This window comes from Marmota marmota, unplaced genomic scaffold (assembly GCF_001458135.2).
Source record: "Marmota marmota marmota unplaced genomic scaffold, marMar, whole genome shotgun sequence".
Lineage (NCBI taxonomy): Eukaryota > Metazoa > Chordata > Mammalia > Rodentia > Sciuridae > Marmota > Marmota marmota.
Window position 1 is genome coordinate 24,001,311 of NW_026000229.1, and position 22,567 is coordinate 24,023,877.

General features: G+C 36.7%; 1 protein-coding gene across 5 annotated transcripts in view; it reads right to left on the reverse strand.

Annotated features, from left to right (window-relative positions):
* Tex9 (testis expressed 9) overlaps positions 1–21,487 on the reverse strand; it is a 48,206-nt gene extending 26,719 nt beyond the window's left edge. For all 5 annotated transcript variants that reach the window (XR_007343977.1, XM_048793858.1, XM_048793860.1 and 2 more), the window contains exons 1-5: positions 21,400–21,487; positions 21,206–21,297; positions 8,101–8,164; positions 6,476–6,555; positions 739–787 (exon numbers count right to left, since the gene is read on the reverse strand). Coding sequence is in view for 4 of the 5 variants with exons in the window: in XM_048793858.1 (XP_048649815.1) it covers positions 739–787; positions 6,476–6,555; positions 8,101–8,164; positions 21,206–21,297; positions 21,400–21,426 (312 nt within the window). In the remaining variant the exon portion in view is untranslated. The remainder of the gene's footprint in view (positions 1–738; positions 788–6,475; positions 6,556–8,100; positions 8,165–21,205; positions 21,298–21,399) is intronic.
* Between the last annotated feature and the right edge of the window lie 1,080 nt (positions 21,488–22,567).

Consider the following 22,567-nt stretch of genomic DNA (forward strand, 5'->3'; position numbering starts at 1 on the left):
GAATTGCTATTTTGCTACAAAAACATGCTAGCTATTTTCATGAAATTAATTCAATTGTATTTTCAAGAATCCCACAATTATGTACCTGGAAAAGACCTCTATATTATCTGGACCAAAGATTCAGCAATAAAATGAGTCCCAAAGATTCAAGGATATTTAGCATAGTTAGTGGAATATTATATCTGGATGCTTTGTCTCAAGAAATTTAGTTTTCACTAATGAATTATTCTTTACATAGGCCTTCCCTGGCCTTCAAGTAAGTATGCAGTTCCCTTGGCCCAGATATTCATGGTAGGGAACTTGTAGATCCCAAGATACCCAGTACCTGGAAGAGTGATCTCTACACTGCAGATATTTAAATGAATGAATAAACCATTAAAATCACCTTCTTTGTATATGAGTATCTTTCTCTTTCAGGTTTTCTATTAGATTACGCTTCAGAGAGAAAACTGAAAAGCCTCAGGTTACAAACTCATTCCACTTGGAATTTCCACTGTCCTCCAAATTGTTCAATGAAATTAGAGGCAAAATGATTCATTTCATAAGCAACACTTCATGAATGCATCCCTTCTGAGTATCAAGGTTCATACTCTACCTCCTCCAAGTTATACCCCTTTTCTGTATGTTTAAGTATGTTAAGTATATTCTATTTCTATCAAGTTTTAGCCCTTCTCTGTATGTTTAAAAACCTAAATTCTACAGAATGTAATTGCATTCACAGAAAGTTTGATTTCATACCTTACTTTCTGAATGTAGATGAACTATTTCTTCAGACGATAATAGACCTCTACACAAAAGCAAATATTACACATTAATAATAGATGATACTAATCTGAGACAATGAAATTCAACATAAATTATATTTGAAAGGAAAATACACAACTATTGCTATAATTCTAGTTATCTACATGTTAATTTATTTTTAACAAATTATATAGAATTATATTTCTATATTTGATTTTATTTATTATATCTTTAGAACTATGTTCTGCTTTAATTCTAGTTATCCACATATTAATTTATTTTGAATATCATTAGAAAAAAAGTGCTTTTTTGCTCCATCATATAGGTGCTGGCACCAACTTCCTTAACAAGAACCCCAAAGTGAAAGAAATAAAACCAAGAATCAATAGGTGAGATGCCATTAAACTAAAAATGTTTTGTACAGCCAAGGAAATGATTAAGAGCATGAAGAGAGAACCTACAGAATGGGAGTAAATCTTGACTAGCTACCCCTCCAATTAATAGGGGATTAATATCCAGAATTTACAAACAATTCAAAAAACTTAAACCTAAATAAATAAATAAATAACCCAATCAATAAATGGGCAAGAGAACCAAACAGAAATTTCTCAATAGAAGCAGCACAAAAGGCCAATAAATAAGTGGGGGAAAAAAAATGTTTAACATCTCTAGCCATCAGGGAAATACAAATCAAAACTATACTAAGATTTCTTCTCACTCCAATCAGAAAGTCAAAGAGCAAGAATGTGAACAACAATGAATGCTGATGAGGTTGTGGGGGGAAAGGAACACTTGCACATTTTTGGTGGGACTGCAGACTAGTAAAACCACTCTGAAAAGCAGTAGAGAGATTCCTCAAACAACAATAGGGATGGGACCAACATAAGACCCTACTATCCCACTCCTGGGTATTTTACCAAAAGATCTAAAATCGGCATACTACAGCAACACAGCCACATCAGTATTTATAGTAGCACAGTTCACAATGGCTAAATTATGGAATCAACCCAGATGTCCATCAATAGATGAATAGATTAAGAAACTGTGGTGTATATATGTGATTAAGTTCTACCCAGCCATTAAAAAGAATGAAATTATTTGCTGGTTAAGGGATGGAAATGGAGAATATCATGCTAGATGAAATTAGTCAAACTCGGAAATTCAAAGTTGAATATTCTTATATGCAGAAGCTAGAGTAAAATAAAGGAAAGGGGGAGGGAAGGATAAGATTACATAAAGAACCAATCAAATACAAATTACTAGAAGAGTGAAAGAAGTCTAATAGAGGAAGGAGAAAGGGAGAGGGGAGGGAGATCAGCAAGGAAAAGTGGAGGATGGTGAATCAAAACTGATTTGCATGCATGTGTGAGTTTGTCGGGATGAACCCAACTACTACATATAACCACAAAGCTCTACTTTATTTAAAAAAGGAAGAAGAAGGAGAATGAGAAGAAGAAGGTGCTTTGGTTACATAATTCACCTTTGAGAAGATACATTATAATACCAATATTTGTATAGATAAAGGTAGCCCAAATTTTAAAGGATAGAAATCATAAGGAGTCATTATTGGCTACACAGAGGGATTATTCATTTTACAAAATGATACATACGCACAGAGCTCCCCCTGACCCCCAAACCCAGTATTGGGTACTGAACCTAGAGGCACTCCGCCACTGAGCTATATCCCCAGTCCTTTTGGGAGACAAGGTCTTGCTAAATTGCAGTGGCTGGACTTGAACTTGTGATCCTCCTGCCTCAGCCTCTCAAGTCACTGGGATTACAGGAGTGTGCCCTCACAGTGGGCACCACAGGGTTTTTTGGTTTGGTTTGGTGGGCACATTCAATGTTATTCTTCTAATGCATTTAAATATTGATCAGTGTCTTTTTACTCATTACACTGTGAGAGAGCAGGAATCACATCTCCCTTTTTTTAGAGGGGGTACCAGGGATTGAACTCCTAAGCACTTAAGCACTGAGCCACATCCCCAGCCCTATTTTATATTTTATTAGATTCAGGATCTCACTGAGTTGCTTAGAACCTTGCTTTTGCTGAGGCCGGCTTTGAACTCATGATCCTCCTGCCTCAGCCTCTCACGCCGCTGGGATTACAGGTGTGTGCCACAATGCCCGGGGGAGATCTCCCTTTTCCACTACTCAATGACTAGTACTTGGCACAGTAACTCACTTATAAGTTCTTATATTGGCACTAAAATATATTTTGAATGAGTTAATACATTCAAAATGTAATTCATTTTTATGCACATTTTATTTTGGGTTTTAAACTATGTTTATGGTTTAAAACAAAGTGTTTATGGTGGCCCACAAACTACAATCTACAGGCTGAATTAATCCATACCCATTCATTACATGTTGTCTATGCCATCTTCCTTGTACAATAGCAAAATTGAATAGTTCAACAGAGACTGTATGACTCACAAATCCAGAAATATTTACTATTTAGCCTATTACAGAGAAAGTTCACCTACCCTTCAATTGTCTAGAGCATCCACACTAATACCTCTGAAAATATACAACAACAGTATTATCATTGCTATGAAATAAATTCCATCATATTACCTTAGAACTCCTTGCCATAAAAAGAGACATAAAATTACTTTCCATCAGAGGCCACTACTGAGCTGGTCATGCATAGATTTTTTTTCAATATTAAACACAAAATATATTTAGATAATATTGAATATGACCTTTTAACTACTTACTAAAAATACCTTAGGGGAAAAAAGTTTACAAAATGTCTTAAAATTACAGAGAATAAAGATTCCCAAATATGACATGAAAATACTTTCAATTACACAAATTTTGACTGTCCTCTTTAATCACTCTAATTTGGAATTGCTTACAATTTCTTCAGTACCTTTTCTGCACCTTCATTACACCCTAACCCCTCCCGGCTGCCCCAAACACATACACATACCTATTGGCCAAATGATATGTTTATGTTTTATGTTTCCCTCAGGATTCAGTGATATTACTCTGTTTGTATATTTCCATGGAAAATGAACTACAATAGTATTCTGCTTACTTTTGTACATTTTTCCATAAAAGGTTTCTTCATAATGTGTTTGAAATTATTTGTGTTGTAAATTTTACTTCCAGCAAACTGGTGGATATGTATATTTACTTTAGGAAAAATTAAATCCTGATTTCCTACCTTATTTTCTGCAAGAGTAATCCTAGGTATTGAAGAACTGTTATACATTGTTTGATTATAATTTTTAGGTGGGTTATTATTGTTTTGACATGAAAATGGATGGTCTCTTTATTTATCTCCCATTTTTCAATGATTCCCAACTAATCAAGTGCCATTTTTTACATGGTAAAAGTCATCTGTTCAAACAGTAGTATTAAGGAAAAAAATCCATCTGGTAAACAGGCATTTTTATCACTTTGCACTTAAGGAAAACTTGGTAAAAGAAAAATCAACAGATTCATTTTCATGCTTGTGCAGTCTTTCACTTCCTTCAACACAAACTAGGAAGTCATCTGTTGTTACCATCATTTCAATCTTTTAGTGGATAAAGGCCAAATTTGTAACCCAAATTTTGGAATTTTAAAAACCTTTAAATATGTTTTTTCATAAGGTATCACAGATCATTACATATAAGAATAAATGATTTCAAGTTACATTTACATACATATGCTTGTATCAAGTAATATAAAATATATTCATTGATTTACCAAAAAAAAATTACAAAAGCAACACATAAGATATTAAATTCTTGGGAACAGGGTCAGTTCTGTTTTTTCACTACTGTACTACTGGTATCCAGATATGACACTAACAGTGTTCAAACACTTTTTTTCAGATGGAGATACAATTTACACATGATTACATATATCCATCTTGGGTATACAGTTCAATAGACTTTAACCAACCTATATAGTTACATAACCATCACAGCCACAAAGATGGAGAATATTTCCATCATCCCAAAAAGGTCCCATGTGCCCCTTGGTAGTTAGTCTCATTAAGCCCCAGCCAACCACTAATCTGTTTTATATCCCTATAGTTTTGCCTTTTCCAGAATACCAAATATAGTCATGATCCCTGTTATAGTTAGATGTGACATGTCCCCTAAAAGCTCATATGTAAGACAATGAAAGAACATTTAAGGTGAAATGATTGTTAAGACAAATTTTAACCTAATCAGTGCATTAATCCCCTGATAGGGATTAACTGAGTGGTAACTATAGGTAGATAGGGCATGGCTGGAGGAGGTAGGTATTGCAGGCATGCCTTTGGGGTATATATTTGATATCTGGGGAGTGGAATATCTCTGCTTTCTGATCATCATATGAGCCACTTTCCACCATAATGTTCTGCCTCATCTCCAATATGGAGGAATGGGACTAGGGACTAAGCTGTCTAGGGACTAAGCCCCCAAATAAACTTTTCCTCCTCTAAAATTGTTCTTACCAGATCTTTTAGTCAGAGCAGTGGAAAAAGATGACTAAAGCAAACCCCTTCAGGATGTTTTGGTCAATAATGGACTGAAAACACAATGGCATTCCCACAGGATTATAATGAAGTTGAAAAATTCCTATTGCTTATTGAAGTCATACTCTGAGATTTACAGTAATGAAATTACCTCTGTATTCCTGCCATTAAATAATGTATGACTATAAATGGAAACAGATTCTATATGTTTTTGAGTCTGGTATCTTTCACTTAACAACCATATCATTGTATCAGTAGTTCATTTCTGTTTATTTTAGTTAAGTAGCATTCTAGCACATGGATGTACCAAATTTGTTTATCCATTCACCACGTGATGGATATTTGTTTCATTTTGGGCAATTATGAATAAAGCTGCTCTTAAGATTCGCATGCAGGTTTTTTCTTGGATTTATGTATTCTGTTCTCTAGAGTAAATATTTAGAAGACAAGTGCTGGGTATTGTACCTAGGGCCTTCTACCACTGAGCTGTATCCCCAGCCCTTTAAAAAAAAAACAATTACATTTTCAGACAAGGGCTCCTTAAGTTGGCCAGGCTGCCCTCAAACTTGCAATCCTCCTGCCTCAACCTCCAAACAGCTGAGATCATAGAAGTAGATCACAATGCTCTGCTTATCTTATAATTTTCCTGTTAAATTTAGTCATAAATATTTTATGGTTCTCTTAATTTCTTGGCACATAAAAAGTTCATATGAAATTCAAGAGAAAAATTTTGATATACATTATCTTTACTAATTTATTTTTTTTTACCTCATCTTCATGTGCAATTTTAAAAGAGAAAGGTAGTATACAGTATGTGAGAACAGGTTTAGAAATATCAACTGTAGTTCAGTTCTCAGGGAAAGGATGTACTTTCTCTGTGTCACTGGACAAGCTGTTGAACCTCTCTAAAATGAAGATTTTTAAATGAGGACAATAGTATCTATTTGCAAATAATACTTCAAGAGTTACGTGACAGGGCTGGGGCTATAGCTCAGTTGACAAGGTGCTTGCTTTGCATGCACAAGGCCCTGGGTTCAATCCTCAGCACCACCAAAAAAAAAAAAAAAAAGAAGAAGAAGAGTTATATGACAAAGTAGGTAAAGTGCTTGCCTTTTATCTGACTAGCTAAGCCCATAATTATTATTTTACGTATTATTCTTCAAATTATAATCTTTCAATATTTGCATGCAAAAAGATTTTATATAATAAAAGATTCACATAGATCCTTAAATTTAAAAATCAATCAATGGCTTGAGAATTTGAGTCACTTACCTTGTATTAAAATCATCTTTCTCTTCATATGATTTATTTTGTGTTGAAAAAGACCTGGCTCGTACCTCTTGCTGATCTCTCTAGTTAAATGAGTAAAGATATGTCACAGGTTATAATAAAAATTCCAACAAACTAGATATATTCAAATGCCTCTCTGAACATTAATCATTTCAGAGCTGTCCATGTTTTTTTGGGATACCAAAGTATGGAATTTAACATGCTATGGTATGAAAATAGAGTCTGTTATATTATGGCTTCACTTTTCATTTATTCTTCAGTAAAACAGTCAATCTAAACAGAAAACTACAAATGGCAAGGCCCCTATATGTGCAATTCTTATTTCCCCTCAACTACATTAGAGTCTTCCATCTTAAGTAGCATGCAATGTAAATTAGAGATACAAGAAATGAAAAAAAATTCATTTAACAGGTAGAAAACTTGCCGCAAATCAGGTAATACTTTCATATTGAGATGACCATGAAGATGCTAAAAATGAAGTATCAGGAATAAAAGCCTTTGGCAAATATATATCAAGAAATAAAAGGTGAGTAAGCAATTTAGTATGGCAAAAGTTATATTTGGTAAGTTTCTGTGGGGAGGGGGTGTGTGAAAATGTCCCTTTCCATTTCCCAAAATTTCTTCAGTATTTCTTCCCTGCTCCTTTTTGGGGAAAAAAAGTTCTTTTTAGAGAACTCTGAAAAGAAAGCAATCCTTCTGTACAAGTATGCCCCTGTTCTTCATATGCTGGCAAAACTAAAAAAGGAAAATATTTTTAGTAAAATATTTAATTACAAATGCAACTGGCAAATCTGTAACCACTATCTATTACTTCAAATGTTATAATACATTTCTTATTCCTAAACTAATAAATAATGGATTTGTATAGGGCATTAAAATATTGCTAGATTTCTTTCCCTTCCTCCATCAACTCCATTTTTGAAGCCAGGAGAAGGGGATTAAAGGAAGAATTATACTTAAATTTGGGTAAGAAGTGGTAAGTCTGAAAGCAGCTACTTTGCTCCTCTAAGGAGGGCTACTCCATCCTATCAATTAAAAATAGGAATGCTGATGCTTAAGGAGGAATGTTCAAAGTAGGAATATCCAATCTGGTACCAGAATGATGAATAATATGCTTAGATATAACCTCACAGCATTTTTCCTATATATAAATGCAATTCAAATCTAGAACCAAGAATCTCAGTGGGGCTAGATTCAATGGAAGAATTTAAGAAACAAATTCTCAACTGAATATTTGTAATAATGGTTACAACTTTACTCTAGAGATCACTTATTTCTATCCTTACTGAATTATTAGTGTTAATTCTACATAGCTACTCTCAAATACTAATTTTTTGGTAATAGAAAAGATTGTTAAATATTAGTGTTCTTGTTAAGGACTGGAGCATCTAAATGGAAAACAATCTTATGACTTTTAGAAAATGTATGATTACCCAAATACATGTACACATACCTATTCTTGTGCAAATATATTCACATTCAGTTTGTGATCATTCATTGAGTTGAATATAATCCTTTGGCTACTTTTTTGAGCATATGCTATACATCATATTAAAAAGTTAAATGAGCACTTACCTGAAATTATTAATAAATATATATCTACTTACTATTACTTCCTCAGCTTGTCGAACCAGGTCAGCTGTTTTTGCCTCCAATTCTGCATTTAAACGCCTAAAAAGAGAAAATAAGTCAATAACTGGGTTATATTGAAATTCTAATGAAATTTTAAAAATTTAACTTCAGCAATTACACTTTAGAAAATGACCTAATCAACAAATGTTAGAACATATACATGACATTTATACCCTAAAATGATCACAGCAATTGGAACTTATCCCCAACCCTCCTTGATTCTCCCTCCTTTGTGGTGGAAACTTAAACACACTAAGTACTGGCCTTTCTGTAGCCCTTACTCCAGGTGAAATAATATATCTAATAAATTCAGGAAGAATAAAGTGGGAAAACTAACAGAGTTTAACTAGTCATCCTCTTGGGCATGGCCTATCTTTAAAGAATACAAATTACAAACTTGCTGCTTTAGAGATCCGCCCTGCTCCATCTGAGGATGGGTGTGGACTGGGTAGAGGAGGCTGGCTCTGGTCTGAAGTGCTGCTGTGATTGGGGAGCTAAATCTCAGGGTTAGTGAGCAGACTAAACATGGTTTACAACTCAGCCACATACTGCAATATCAACTTCATCAGAAATAAAAGGAATTAATAAAGGACCTCCCCTTACAACTCCTTTTTCCCATCAGTCTATTAGAAATCTAGCAAAGAACAGAAAGACTATTTACTTGGTCCAATCAATACCACAAGAATGACAATATTATTGAAGAAAATTGTTTTTAAAGGAAAAAAATGTTCATAATCCTACTACCACCATCATCCAGTTTTAATATTCCTTTCCAATTTTCATCTATGGTATACATACTATTTTGTATGTATACCATACCACTGAGCCACAACCCTAGCTCAATAGTGTGGTGTTTTAAGAAAGGTGTTTTAGGCCACAGCCCTAGCCCAATACTGTGCTGTTTTCCCACAGCAAGACAGAGGTAATATGTTTATCTCTACATAAGTTTTAGCATTGAAATGGCTCACAATATTCCAATGAATTTCAGTTAGCATGTGCTAAATTCTGCTCAATGAGTTCAAGTCCCTTTTTCACTATTACAGATAAACACAACAATAAACACCTTTAAAATCATATAACTTTTTTCTCCTTTTGAAAAGGTCATAGTTCTAGACCAGTAGGCTCTTTTGAAACTATACGAGGGAGATATTTGGAGGAATTTTTCTTATTTATGTGAATCAGAAGTAACAACCACTTATAACCATAGCTCTCAAGAAATAGGAGGGGGTAGTACCATATTCTTTCTTAAAACAGTTTGATTTTTAAAATGGATACAATACCTTTATTTTATTTGTTTATTTTTATGAGGTGCTAGGATCAAACCCAGTACCTCACATGTAGTAGGCAAGTGCTCTACCACTGAGCCACAATCCTACCCCAATAGTGTGGTGTTTTAAGAAATACTTTTATATCTTGAGATTACATGGTCAAAAGAAAAATATCTAAGACTTCAAGTTGCATTTAAGGTGCCATTATCTGATTTTTCCAATTTTCCTAATAAGAATCAGAAGGACTTAAATAGAAGCTTCAACCAATATAACTGATAGAGATGACTGAGACTACACTTCTATTCCAATCTATGAAAATGCCAGATAACATGTAATGAAGGAACTATTGCAAAGCTCAAACTCAGAAGGGGAATATGCCCACATACTAAGAATAAGGCAGCAATTCAAAGTGAGAGCAGTAAACAGGAATAGAAGCCCAAAGAGCTGAGCATGAGTCATGAAGGGCTACACCTGTAAACACATGCTACAGAAACTCCACCCATAACCTTACATGAGTAGAGATGAAGGTAGAGGCAAGGTGGAAAAAGATTACCATATGAATAAGTGGAACACAAGTAAGTGGAGTCATCTTATACAGATGGTTCAGGCACACTCTGCCAATATTTTAATACAGAAGAAAGCTGCCCTGGAACGAAAGAAAACTCTTAGCTAGCAAAAGTAAATTCAAGACCACCCTATAGGGATATTTTCTCATCTAGAATATATGGAACAGAACTCTCTCAGAAAGCAAACCCTGCTAAAATGACTTCAAAAAGAAAAAAAAATCACATAAACAAGCCACCAAAGAGATGCAAAAATTAAAAGGAAAATCTTGTACCATAAGAACAAGAGATAATGAAACAATCTAAAAAAGGACTTTAATTAGAATTTTAATCTGAGGGGTGGGGAAGAAAGAACAGAAATCATTGAGGAAGACCCAGAAAATATTACAAAAGAATACTGAATTTGGGAAAGAAATAAATAGGAATTAAAAAGATAGACTGGACATTACACAATAACAAAAGGAATCAAAACTTAAACAGGTAATAAAGTATACTAAACAAAAATGGCCACGATTCTAAGATTTTTTTAAAACTATAATTATTTTAATATACCTCTAACAGAAACCAAGAAAGCTAGTACAAAATATGGTGATGATGAAAACTAAACTAAAATGAATAGTAAATAAAATTTCTAACTGTCCTTCCAAGAACACATAGCACATTTACAAAAAGTGAACATGTATGTGGCCACAAGTCTCAAAACAGTTTTAAAAATCAGTATCAAAAGCATTCTTTGACCATAGTGCCACTTATAATAAACTTCAGTTAAAAAAAAGTAAACAACCCTACATAAATTAAAACAACACTCCTAAATAATTACTACAAAAATAATAAAATATTTTAAAATAACCACAAAAGAAATTATATAGGTGTGTGTGTATTCATATGTGTATATGCATATATATACACACATATACATATATATATAATTATATATGTTTGTTTGTGTGTATATATACAAAAAAAAATAGGTTCTGGAATAGTTAAGCTGTAGTGAAACAAAATTTACAAACCCAAATATATTTATTAAAGAACAAAATAAATGAGCTCAACAAGTAAATTCACCACAATAAGAATAATTTATATTTCTATAAGGACAAATATAAAAACAGATGAGCAAGAAAATTATAGCTAGTTCTCTGAAAATACCAATAAAATACATAAATCTCTTGGCAAGATGAATAGAAAAGGAGAAGATAAAAAATAAACACTAAACTCCAAAAGTAGATGTATATATGGTCATAGATATAGTCAAGATTTACGAGTATACAATAAACTTGTGCTAATACATTTTAAAGCATATATGAACACTTTTCTAGAAAACTATCAAGTGAAATTTATTTTAGAAGCACATCTAAATAGATGCGTAATCATTGAGGAAACTGAATTCATAATCAAAAATATTTTTTTTAAATTGGGCTTCTCAAAATTAATAGCCAGAATAAGGAAGCTTTTTCTATTCTATACTACATTGCCCTAAACACAGAGGAGGTAAAAGACAATATATGAGAAATTATAAAACGGACAAAACTATCTTAATTTGCATATGACCATCTTCATCAAAACTTCACGGGACTCTGTAGAATGAAAAAGTTCAGCAGGGGAAGATCTCTGTCTACATTAGATATAATACAACATGCAAAAATAACTAATATTCTTACATATATAAGCCACTAGACAATGTCATTTTAAAAAAATCACTCAAAGCAACCAAAATTGTAAGGCACCCTGAAATTGTATGCAAGATTTGTATGTAGTAAAATGATAAATTATTAAATGAACCTAAAAACTATGTAAATGGAGATGTATCATTTTCATAAAAGATTCAATACATAACGATGTTAATTCCCTGAAAATACATAAATCCTATGTAATTGGGATTTATAAGGTGGAGGGCTTGTTCTACCAGCTATCATATAATCTTGTTTTGGTCTCTGGTTTTATAATAGAGGCATGAAGTTTGGAGAATCTACCAACTGGAGTGATTAGCATGTTCCTTGGTCTAGCCTTTCCAATAGAGATTGTTTCCTCCAACTATGTGACAGGAGCTTAAATGTAGCAGATTCTGGATTGAGGTCACTGGGAAATGCTGTGTTCTGCTAATTGAATATATATACCAATATGCTTAATACCAAGACAACAGGTGTCAAAATAATGCCGCAGTCTGGCTGGGCACAATCAGGAGCCACTTGTCAAAAGAAACTAACTTTATTTTTAGAACCACACACGCCAAACAAAACAGCCTCTCAGGAAAAACCCTCAGAGCCTCAACTGCCACCACCAGCTTTCCACAAGCCTCTCTCTCCCACACAAGCTTCTCTCCACCTCCCACCATCCTCCTGCTCTTGAGGCCGATTGGCTGGGTCACGTGGGCGGAGCCAAAAAAGTCCCCAATGAGCAGCTCCGTGGTCTGAAAGGGCAGGGAAACAGCCCAATGAGCATCACCACAGAGGAGCCAATCAGCTAGATGTTGCTGGGGCCGAGGAGCCAATCAGCTAGATGTTGCTGGGGCCGCTGTGAGCCAATCATCAGCCGGCAGCTGGAAGTTTGCTGGCAGCTGGAAGTTTGCTGGGGCCCCTTCGGCTGTGGCTCTCAACATCTCCCCCTCTCTGTTTAAACAACAAGCATGTGGCTTAGGGACCGTGCCTGCCTTAGGTTGTCCAATAGTACATATGGTCCTTAGGTTGGTACCATTGCAATTGGATCTTACCCGTCACTGACTATCGGTCCAGTATACAGCCACACCTGTGGAGAGGTCTTTGTACCAGCGGGGGGGTGAGGTTCTTTGCCTCACCTCTGTTGGCCCCCAAATTTTAGCTGGACGATCATGACAAGCAGAAGGGGGGAAGATACACCAAGCCAATTGATGGCTCCTTTTGGAAAAATTGTACCACCAATGACATCATCAGCAAAAATACCCCAACACTACCACAAGTCGCTGCACCAACAGATAGTTCACAATGCATACAGGTGAGCTCACAATGTGTCCAGGCAAGTTCTGCAAGCAGTTCAGTGATGGCTATTGTAGAAGCTGTAGATTGGTTTTATCTTTGACTTCACCAGCACTGGGATGAAGATAGGAATTCTGGCAATAATGGCTAAAGAAAAAATTATGTAACATTACAGAAGGCACTAAAAGAAAACAATTTTCTTAACAATTTACATTATCTTTAAGAGAATTATTAAATATAATGAAAAGGAAAGGTGAAAGTAAACAAACAGATCTGTTAACCTTCTTTTGTGTTCACATATTAAAACAATCTTTAACAGCTGTTTACCCAATTAAATTAAACCATTTAAATCACGTGAATTAAAAAAAAATATTTGGATCCATTTTATCATGAGCGCTCATCATATATGATATATGGACATACATACATTCAAACATATAACACAAAACACAAGTGTGCACACATAATATAATACATACAACACATAACATTATAGTAAAGGCCTTATAACTTTTTACAGGTGAAATCTCCATTGCAATGTTTAAAAACTCTATAGTCAAAAAATAGAACTGATCAGCAAAACATTAACCTAGGTCTGTATGAGCTCAAAAAACAAAATAGAACTTCATGATATGGCAAAGGGCAATAATAAAATAGATATTGAAAAAAGCATCCTGGTTCTGTTGCAGATGTAAGAATAGCCAAACTGGAGTTTTGGATATCAGTTGTTATGGATTTGAGCCAAATCATCTTCTTTTTGGTCTGTAGAAATCGCTTTAGTTAATCTTTCTGGAATCCAAATCGGCTGCTGTTCTCCCTGTGGAAACACATAAACAGACCCCCGACTCCAGACAATCACTGGGTCAGGACCTTGGTTAATCTCTCTGGAATCCAAATCGGCTGCTGTTCTCCCTGTGGAAACACACAAACAGACCCCCGACTCCAGACAATTACTGGGTCAGGACCTTTCCATTGTCCTGTTAGAATATCCTTCCAAAGTACCTTGGGCTTATGTACATTTTTTGGACACATATGCCTTTCCGCAGCACTAAGTCCTGATGAATCCAAATTTAAAAAGTTTAGAGTAAAAAGGGTTATTTTAAGTTTATCTTTGGGGAATATATACCCCTTCCCAATTCCTTCTTTTTGCTTTAATAAGTACATTTTAATAGTTTGATGAGCTCTTTCAACTATGCCTTGTCCCTGTGGATTGTATGGGATTCCTGTTATATGAGTAATGCCAAATGTTGAGCAAAATTGTTTAAAAGAGGTAGAAGTATAACCAGGGGCATTATCTGTTTTTAACTGTTTTGGAACACCCACAGTGGCAAAATTTTGTAAGCAATGAGCTATAACATCTTTAGTTTTTTCTCCGGCATGAAGGGAGCCCATCAAAAATCCAGAAGAAGTATCAACTGTAACATGCAAATATTTTAATTTTCCAAATTCTGGCAAGTGTGTGACGTCCATCTGCCAAATATGGTTAGGTATCAATCCTCTAGGATTGACTCCAAGATTAACTTGTGGTAAAAAGGTCACACAATTTTGACATTGTTTTATTATTTGTCTAGCTTGTTCCTTAGTTATTTTAAAACGCTTTTGTAAAGTATTAGCATTGACATGGAACTTTTTATGAAAATTTATAGCTTCTTCTAGTGTAGAGAAAATATGTATGTCATGTGTAGTTTTATCTGCTAAATCATTGCCCAAACTAAGGGCTCCAGGCAATCCTGTATGTGCCCTGATATGTCCTATAAAGAATGGATCTTTTCTGTCCCAGATTAGACTTTGTATAGTGGAAAGCAAAGAGAAAACAGTAGAAGAAGGGGAAATCCTACCAGCATCTTCAAGAGATACTATAGCATTAACTACATACTGACTATCAGAAAATAAATTAAATACAGAATCTTTAAACATCACAAAAGCTTGTAAAACTGCATTAAGCTCTACCTTTTGAGCTGATTGTTTGGGTACTAAAAATGTAAAAGTTTGATCAGGGGTAACTACTGCTGCTGTACCATTATTTGACCCATCAGTGAATATATTTGGAGCATTCATGATAGGTGTTTTTCTTGTCATTTTTGGAAAAATTACAGGATGCAATGACCAAAAAGACAATAAAGGATTAGATGGTAAGTGGTTATCAAATGAAACATTAGATTTGCACATGATTATTGCCCAAGTATTTAACTCATTAGCTAACTCATCAATTTGATTCATAGTATATGGAGTAATAATTTTATTGGGAGAAATTCCAAACACTCCCTTTGCTGCTTTTATTCCTTTGAGTATTAATTGTCCTACAGCCTCAGGATACCTAGTAAGAATAGTGTTAGGAGAATAAGATAAATGTATCCATAATAATGGACCTTCTTGCCAAAATACTCCTGTAGGAATATTTTTTGTTGGTAGTACAATAAATAATAAAGGCAAACTTATATCAATTCTATCCAAATGCATATTTTCCATATATGTTTCAATGATTTTTAATGCCTTTCTTGCTTCAGGCGTTAACATTCGGGGTGAATTTGGATCTGATGGACCTTTTAGGATATCAAATAAAGGTCCCAACTCTCCTGTTGGTATACCTAAATAAGGCCTTATCCAATTTATGTCTCCTAATAACTTTTGAAAGTCATTAAGTGATTTGAGTTGATCTACTCGTATTTGAATTTTTGGTGGACGGACCATGGTTGAGGATAATAGAACTCCTAAATAATTAATTGGAAAATTTAATTGTACTTTATCTATTGCTATCTCTAGATTATAATTTTTTAATAAGTTTGTAAGTGTGGCATAACATTCTAGCAATGTGTTTTTATCTTTGTGTGCTAATAATACATCATCCATATAGTGAAATATTTGTAGTTCAGGATTTTGATTTCTAAGTGGCTGGATTACTTTGTTAACATAAATTTGACACATAGTTGGGCTGTTAGCCATCCCTTGAGGGAGTACTTTCCATTCATATCTCTGATCAGGACCTTCATGATTCAGTGCAGGGATAGTAAATGCAAAACGTGGACTATCCTCAGGATGAATTGGAATTGAAAAAAAACAATCTTTAATATCTATAACTAAAACATACCAGGTTTTTGGCAAAGCAGACAATTGAGGAATCCCTGATTGAGCAGGTCCCATAATAACCATCTCATTATTAATGGCTCTTAAATCTTGCAATAATCTCCATTTACCAGATTTCTTTTTGATGACAAAAATGGGAGTATTATGGGGAGATACAGAAGGTTGTATATGTCCTTCTGCTAATTGTTGTTTGACCAGGTCATGGGCTGCTTGTATCTTTTCTTTAGTCAGGGGCCACTGAGGAACCCATACTGGTCTTTCTGATTTCCAAGTAATTTTTATTGTCTCAGTGGCCCTTTCTGAAAATCCAACCCATGTCTGTCTGTTCCTTGATCTATTTGTATTGGTGCTGCTATACCTTGTTCTTGTTTTTCTAATCTTTTTCCTTTCCTAAAACCTTGTCTAGTCATAATAGTGGGTGCATTTTGGTTGATGTTATTTGTTAATGTCAAACCTAATTGATCTAGGACATCTCGTCCCCATAAATTTACGGGAAGATGATCCAATACATATGGCTGTATAGTTCCTTCACATCCTTCAGGATCCTTCCAATCTAATACCATTGCACTTCTATGGGGATTAGTCGCCACTCCTAGGCCTCGAAGCGTTTGAGTGGCTTGTTGTAATGGCCAATGTTTTGGCCATTCTTGACGAGAGATGATGCTAAGGTCTGCACCTGTATCCAGTAGCCCATTAAATTCATGTCCTTGAATATTTAGTTTTAGCATGGGGCGAGAATCTAAATTTAAAGAAAGCATAGCCCAATCTACACCTGTGGAGCCTAATCCCTTGGAACCTCTTTCTACAGTACGACTGGAAAATTTATCATGTAGGCTGGGTATTATTAGTAACTGTGCTATTCTATCTCCTGGTGAAATTACTGATATACCCTTTGGAGAACTGGCTATAATTTTTATTTCACCTTCATAATCGGGATCAATTACCCCAGGACTTATCATAAGTCCTTTTAGAGTAGAAGAGCTGCGTCCCAATAATAAGCCTACTGTTCCTTTGGGAAGAGGTCCTTTCACCCCTGTGGGAATGATTTGAACTCCCATCTCTGGAGTTAGTACTGCTCTGGCGGAGGCGCAGATGTCCAACCCTGCGCTCCCTCTGGTTTGTCTGATGAGGGATCTGATGGACAATGTGTCCTGGGCACTACCCTGATGGGGTTGCTGGGTTCCTCCAGTGCTCCGTATATTTGTGGTTTTGGGCCCCGGAGCATTGGGCCCCCCTGTCCATTTTTTGGCAATGGAGCCCGATGCCTTTCTCCACGATATCGTGGATAAACACCTGGTCCTTGTTCGTTTTTTGATAATGGAGTACCCTCTATGGTGGTTTGAGAACGGCATTCATTAGCCCAATGTCTCCCTCTACGGCATCGTGGGCAAATACCTGGTATTCTACTCCTTTGATACCTAGTTTTGTTAAACCCTCCTCCAATGGGGCAATTCCTTTTAAAATGTCCTGTTTGTTCACAATTGTAGCATGTTCTTGGCCTGGCATCTAAAGCCTGTTTTACTGCAGCTGCCACAATTTGCCCTTGTTCATTAATGTCTCTGGCATCTAAAGCCTGTTTTACTGCAGCTGCCACGACTTGCTCTTGTTCATTAATGTCTCTACATAATTTAATATATGTGTTTAAATCTTCATGTTTCCATGGTCTAATGATATCTCTGCACCAACGATTCGCTTGCTCATAAGCCAGGTGTTTTAGTAATGGCATTGCTTGTTCTGTATTCCCAAAAACTCTGGTAGCTGTTTGAATAAGCCTATCTACAAATTCAGCATAAGGTTCATTAGCTCCTTGTATTACCTTAGATAATTGACCTTGTAAACCTCCATGTCCTTGTAAAGTCTTCCATGCCTTAATTGCATCTGCAGCAATTTGTGCGTATACACCAGGATCATATGCAATTTGTTGCTGCTGATCCTCATAAGGTCCCTTTCCTAACAACATATCTAGATTTCTCTGAGGATAACCAGCTGCTGCATTTCGCCTAGCCGTCTCCTTGCAAAATTCCTCATTGGCAACCTTCCATAACAGGTATTGTCCTCCATTTAGCACAGCTTTACACATATTAGCCCAATCTGCTGGCGTCATGTTCAAGTTGTTAATGGATTCGACCATGCTTACAGTGAAGGGTGCTTGAGGACCATAGGTTGTTACAGCCTCTTTTAGCTGCTTCACTGTTTTGAAATTTAAAACTTGGTAAAATCGCTGCCCTCCTGCCTCAAATACAGGGCATGTTAATATTTGAGATCTTGTCTCAGGATCCCAACTATCAACTGCGGGGGTTGGGGACCTCCCAGCATATGGAGGTGGCCTTGTTAGTTGGACACTTACGTCCTCTGGTGATAGAAAGGTGTTAGTAGCAGTCTCCTGTTGTAACTTTCCCCCTGATGGCTTTTTCTGTTTTACACTTTCTTTCTCTGTCTGACTAGCTTGAGAGGCCTTCTCTTTTACTTGAATCTTTTCCTCTGTCTGACTAACTTGAGAGACCTTCTCTTTTACTTGAATCATTATGTCTTCTTCTTCCTCTACCATTGTCTGAACTGAAGGCTTTGGACTAAGCAAACAAGATATGAACGTCCACAATGGCAATGTGCCAACTGGCAGAGTCCCTGGGCTTTTCTTTTCTATTCTTTTTAAATCTTCACCATGATGGTTCCATTGTGATATATTTAACAACTCCTCCTTAAAAAGCCATGGGCTACATTTTTGTATTGTATCAACGTATGCCCTGATTGTTCTTGATTTTACTGAGATGCCTCCTTCCTCTAACAATTTACTTAACACTCTTTCAGTTTGTTTTTTACTAATTTCTGATCCCGTATTTCTACTATAATACAACCCAACAAGATAACACCAAACAAAACCGAGACAGAATGAAATAAAAAGGGAACAACAAAAAGTCATTATGGCCTTTCTATCCTCCTGACATGTGCATCCGTCCTTTCTCCCTATCTGTTCCTCAGACGTACATAGTTTTTCCTCAGATGTGAGCGGTTTTTCTTCCATCTCACTCATCTCCAGGGACAGGCAACTTAAAACAAAAGTGAAGCGAAATAAAAGAGGAATCTTAAAATGGCTACCCATCCTCTCGCCCTGCCCTCAGGGGCGAGCAGTTTCACTTACCCTCAGTCGCTCCCCATGCGAGCCACCAAATGCCAGTCTGGCTGGGCACAATCAGGAGCCACTTGTCAAAAGAAACTAACTTTATTTTTAGAACCACACCCGCCAAACAAAACAGCTTCTCAGGAAAAACCCTCAGAGCCTCAACTGCCACCACCGGCTTTCCACAAGCCTCTCTCTCCCACACAAGCTTCTCTCCACCTCCCACCATCCTCCTGCTCTTGAGGCCGATTGGCTGGGTCACGTGGGCGGAGCCAAAAAAGTCCCCAATGAGCAGCTCCCTGGTCTGAAAGGGCAGGGAAACAGCCCAATGAGCATCACCGCAGAGGAGCCAATCAGCTAGATGTTGCTGGGGCCGCTGTGAGCCAATCATCAGCCGGCAGCTGGAAGTTCGCTAGCAGCTGGAAGTTTGCTGGGGCCCCTTCTGCTGTGGCTCTCAACACCAAGACAACAGGTGTCAAAATACTGTTATAAACTTGCCTATAAGGATTGCCAAACATTTTACATTTATGCATGGCCCAGAAATGCTCTAGAAGTTTTAGGCAGAACCAGGGAGTTGCTCCCTTCACATGCCTCAGATTTGCATACCTTGAAGTACAGATAACAAACAGAACAAGCAACTGGCCACTTTTACTATTAAACAACTCCTACTAAAACAGAATATTTCCTATAGATTTCTGACTTTAATGAGGACTATATATCCTTAATGACACACCAGAGCCAGCTGTAAAACATTCTCAAATAACTAAAACAAACCAACCTTATCAAAGTAGGTATTTAATACTATCTAGTGAATGGCAATGAAAATAACCGTTTTGATTCCAGCACCAGCTGATAACTGTATATGGACAACATACTCAGCTGTTTAAGTACACTCTTGTTGAACTAAGACAACAAGGCACTTTTTAACAGGAAGAGAAGGATTGATCTTTCTACCTGCTGTACAAGTTGGCTTGTGTCTACTTCATCTAAAAACTATACACTCCAGTTTTGACTTTTTTTATAGTTTTTTGGTTATACATGATTGGTAACTGTTTAAAACTCTGAAGATATGCCAGATTGTTTTTAATTTTTTAATTATTTTAAACTGAAAAGTTGTTAAAATATACTTTTTTTTGTAAGGGTATATATGACGGCAAATAAAATGGACATAAATTTCTGCTTCAGTGGAATTTTCAGTCCAGTGAAGTAGAAATTTTATAAAAGTAAACAAGTGAATTCACTGTAACATTATAATTGGGAAGAAAATCAATAATACAATAAATAAAGAACAACAGGGTGGTCTGTATAGCATGGTTAGGAAGGCATTCTGGGCATTATAGGTGGAAGGCATGTAAGACTGCCTGTAAGGAAAAGAAAAAAGTTTGAGGAAATAAAGGCCAGTGAAACGAGAGTTTTAGGCCAAGAGAGACACTGACATACAGACAGACAAGAGATAGCTGGAGAGGTAGAGGAAGGGACATCAAATAAAAGGATAGGAAGAACTAGATATGGCAAAGCTTTTGAAGTGCAAAAGGAAACCGCCGAGGAGCTTACAGCAATGGAACGACATGATGAAAATAAAAGATTATACCCTAGCTGGTGGGTGAAAACTGAGGCATGGTGAGAGGAATGGGACTGGACCAATGAGTAGCAATGACACTGAAAACAGATAAGGGAAATCCTCCTCTCATTCCACCAAATGTGGGTAAGAACATAATTCTTGTTGCCCTGAGAAATATGCTTTCAATTTAGAAAACGAGCCTAAAAGAAATTTACACAACGTTAACTCTAGGAACTCGAAGTCAAGCGAAACACCCTACGCTAGAAACAACGTGGCAACTCCCGCTATCCTAACCACTTTCAACAACTCCCTCCAGCCGACTAACACGTTCACTGGGGCTCAATCTCCGCCCACTTCAGTACGACACAGGCGGGTAACTAAGGTGGAGGACCAGAGAGGGGGCAGGTGAGCGGGATGATGGGAAGGGAATGCTGGACAGCGGGTGGTCCCGAAAGTTCTGTTGACAACAGTAAAAAATACTCGTCAGCAGCCTCGTTTGGATCAAAGAAGAAAACTCCACCGCCGAATTTCTTACTTATATTCTTCCTCCCTGGCGAGGAGATCCTGTCGAGGTGTGGCAGGTTTCTGCCCACGCGGCGGCAGCGGAGTCCCCGGAACGCTACGTCTCTGTAAAAGAGGCAGAGACTTTCAGACCCCAAGTTCACGGAGGATGGACGTCCTCAATGCCCGCAGCCCATTCACCAGCCAGAGGTCTAGAAGTGAACTGACCCGGAGACCAAGATTTCGACCCGCCATCTTTCAAGCGACCGCGACGCCGTTACCGAGGCGACGACACATCTTCCCGCGAGAGTTTCCCAAAGCCCGGAGCCTCCCGCGGGAGCGCCCACCCCTCCCTACTCACCGCTCTACGGTTACCCGGGTGCCACACTCGGGCCATGGGCGGGGCCGGCGCTCTGCACCTAAGCGGTTACCTACCGGAGAGCCGGCTCTGCCGGGTGAATCCAGAAGCTGACTCAGTGCTTTGATCGACAGCAAGCGAAAGTTCTCAATTTGTAGGGTGGGAGGGATTCAGCAGGTCCATTTCTGATACAGCCAGCAACTAAAGCCTGTTGTGTTTTACAGCCAGTCCCACTCCCCCTACCTTTGGTTAAAAGACACTTTTCAGTAGAATTCTGAAGTCCAGATTTCTAGCTTTTACTTACCGTGGTTAAGCGCTCAGGCTCTCAAATCAGTCAGCCCAGGTTTACATCCTGGTTCTGCCGCTTACTAGTTGACTTACTAGTGGTATGGCCTTTGATAAGTCACTCTGTGTCTCAGCTACTTCATTGATAAATGGGAGTAAGAACAGTGCTCACCATAGAGTTATAAAGAGCAAATTAACTCATTTAATGTAAGATTATGTATAGAGCAGTTTTTAATAATTCCAGTTAAAATTGAGAGTCCAGAAGCCCTTCACATTTACCATCGACTGATTTGCAAGGGCGCCAAGACCCTTCATTGCGAATACTAGTCAAAAAACGGAGGACAACTGGATATCCACATGCAAAAAAAAGAATGAAACTGGGCCTGTAACTCATATATGTACAAAAATTAACTCGAAATGGCTAACAGATCTAAACTACAGAGCAAAATATAAAGTTATTCAAAGAAATCATAGGTATAAATAACCTTCATGACCTTAAATTACTTATGGGTTCATTGATATTATGTCAAAAGTAAAAACAATAAATGAAAGTAGATTAACTGAACATCATCAAGATTAAGAACTTTTTGTTTCAAAAGATACCATAGAGTAAAAACACAAACCACAGAAAGGAAGGAAATTTTGCAAATATATATCTGATAAGAGACGTGTCTAGAGTATATAACAAACTGTTAAAATAATAAAACTAAAAAGATGAAACAAAAGTAAAACAAAAAATAAATGGATAAAAGA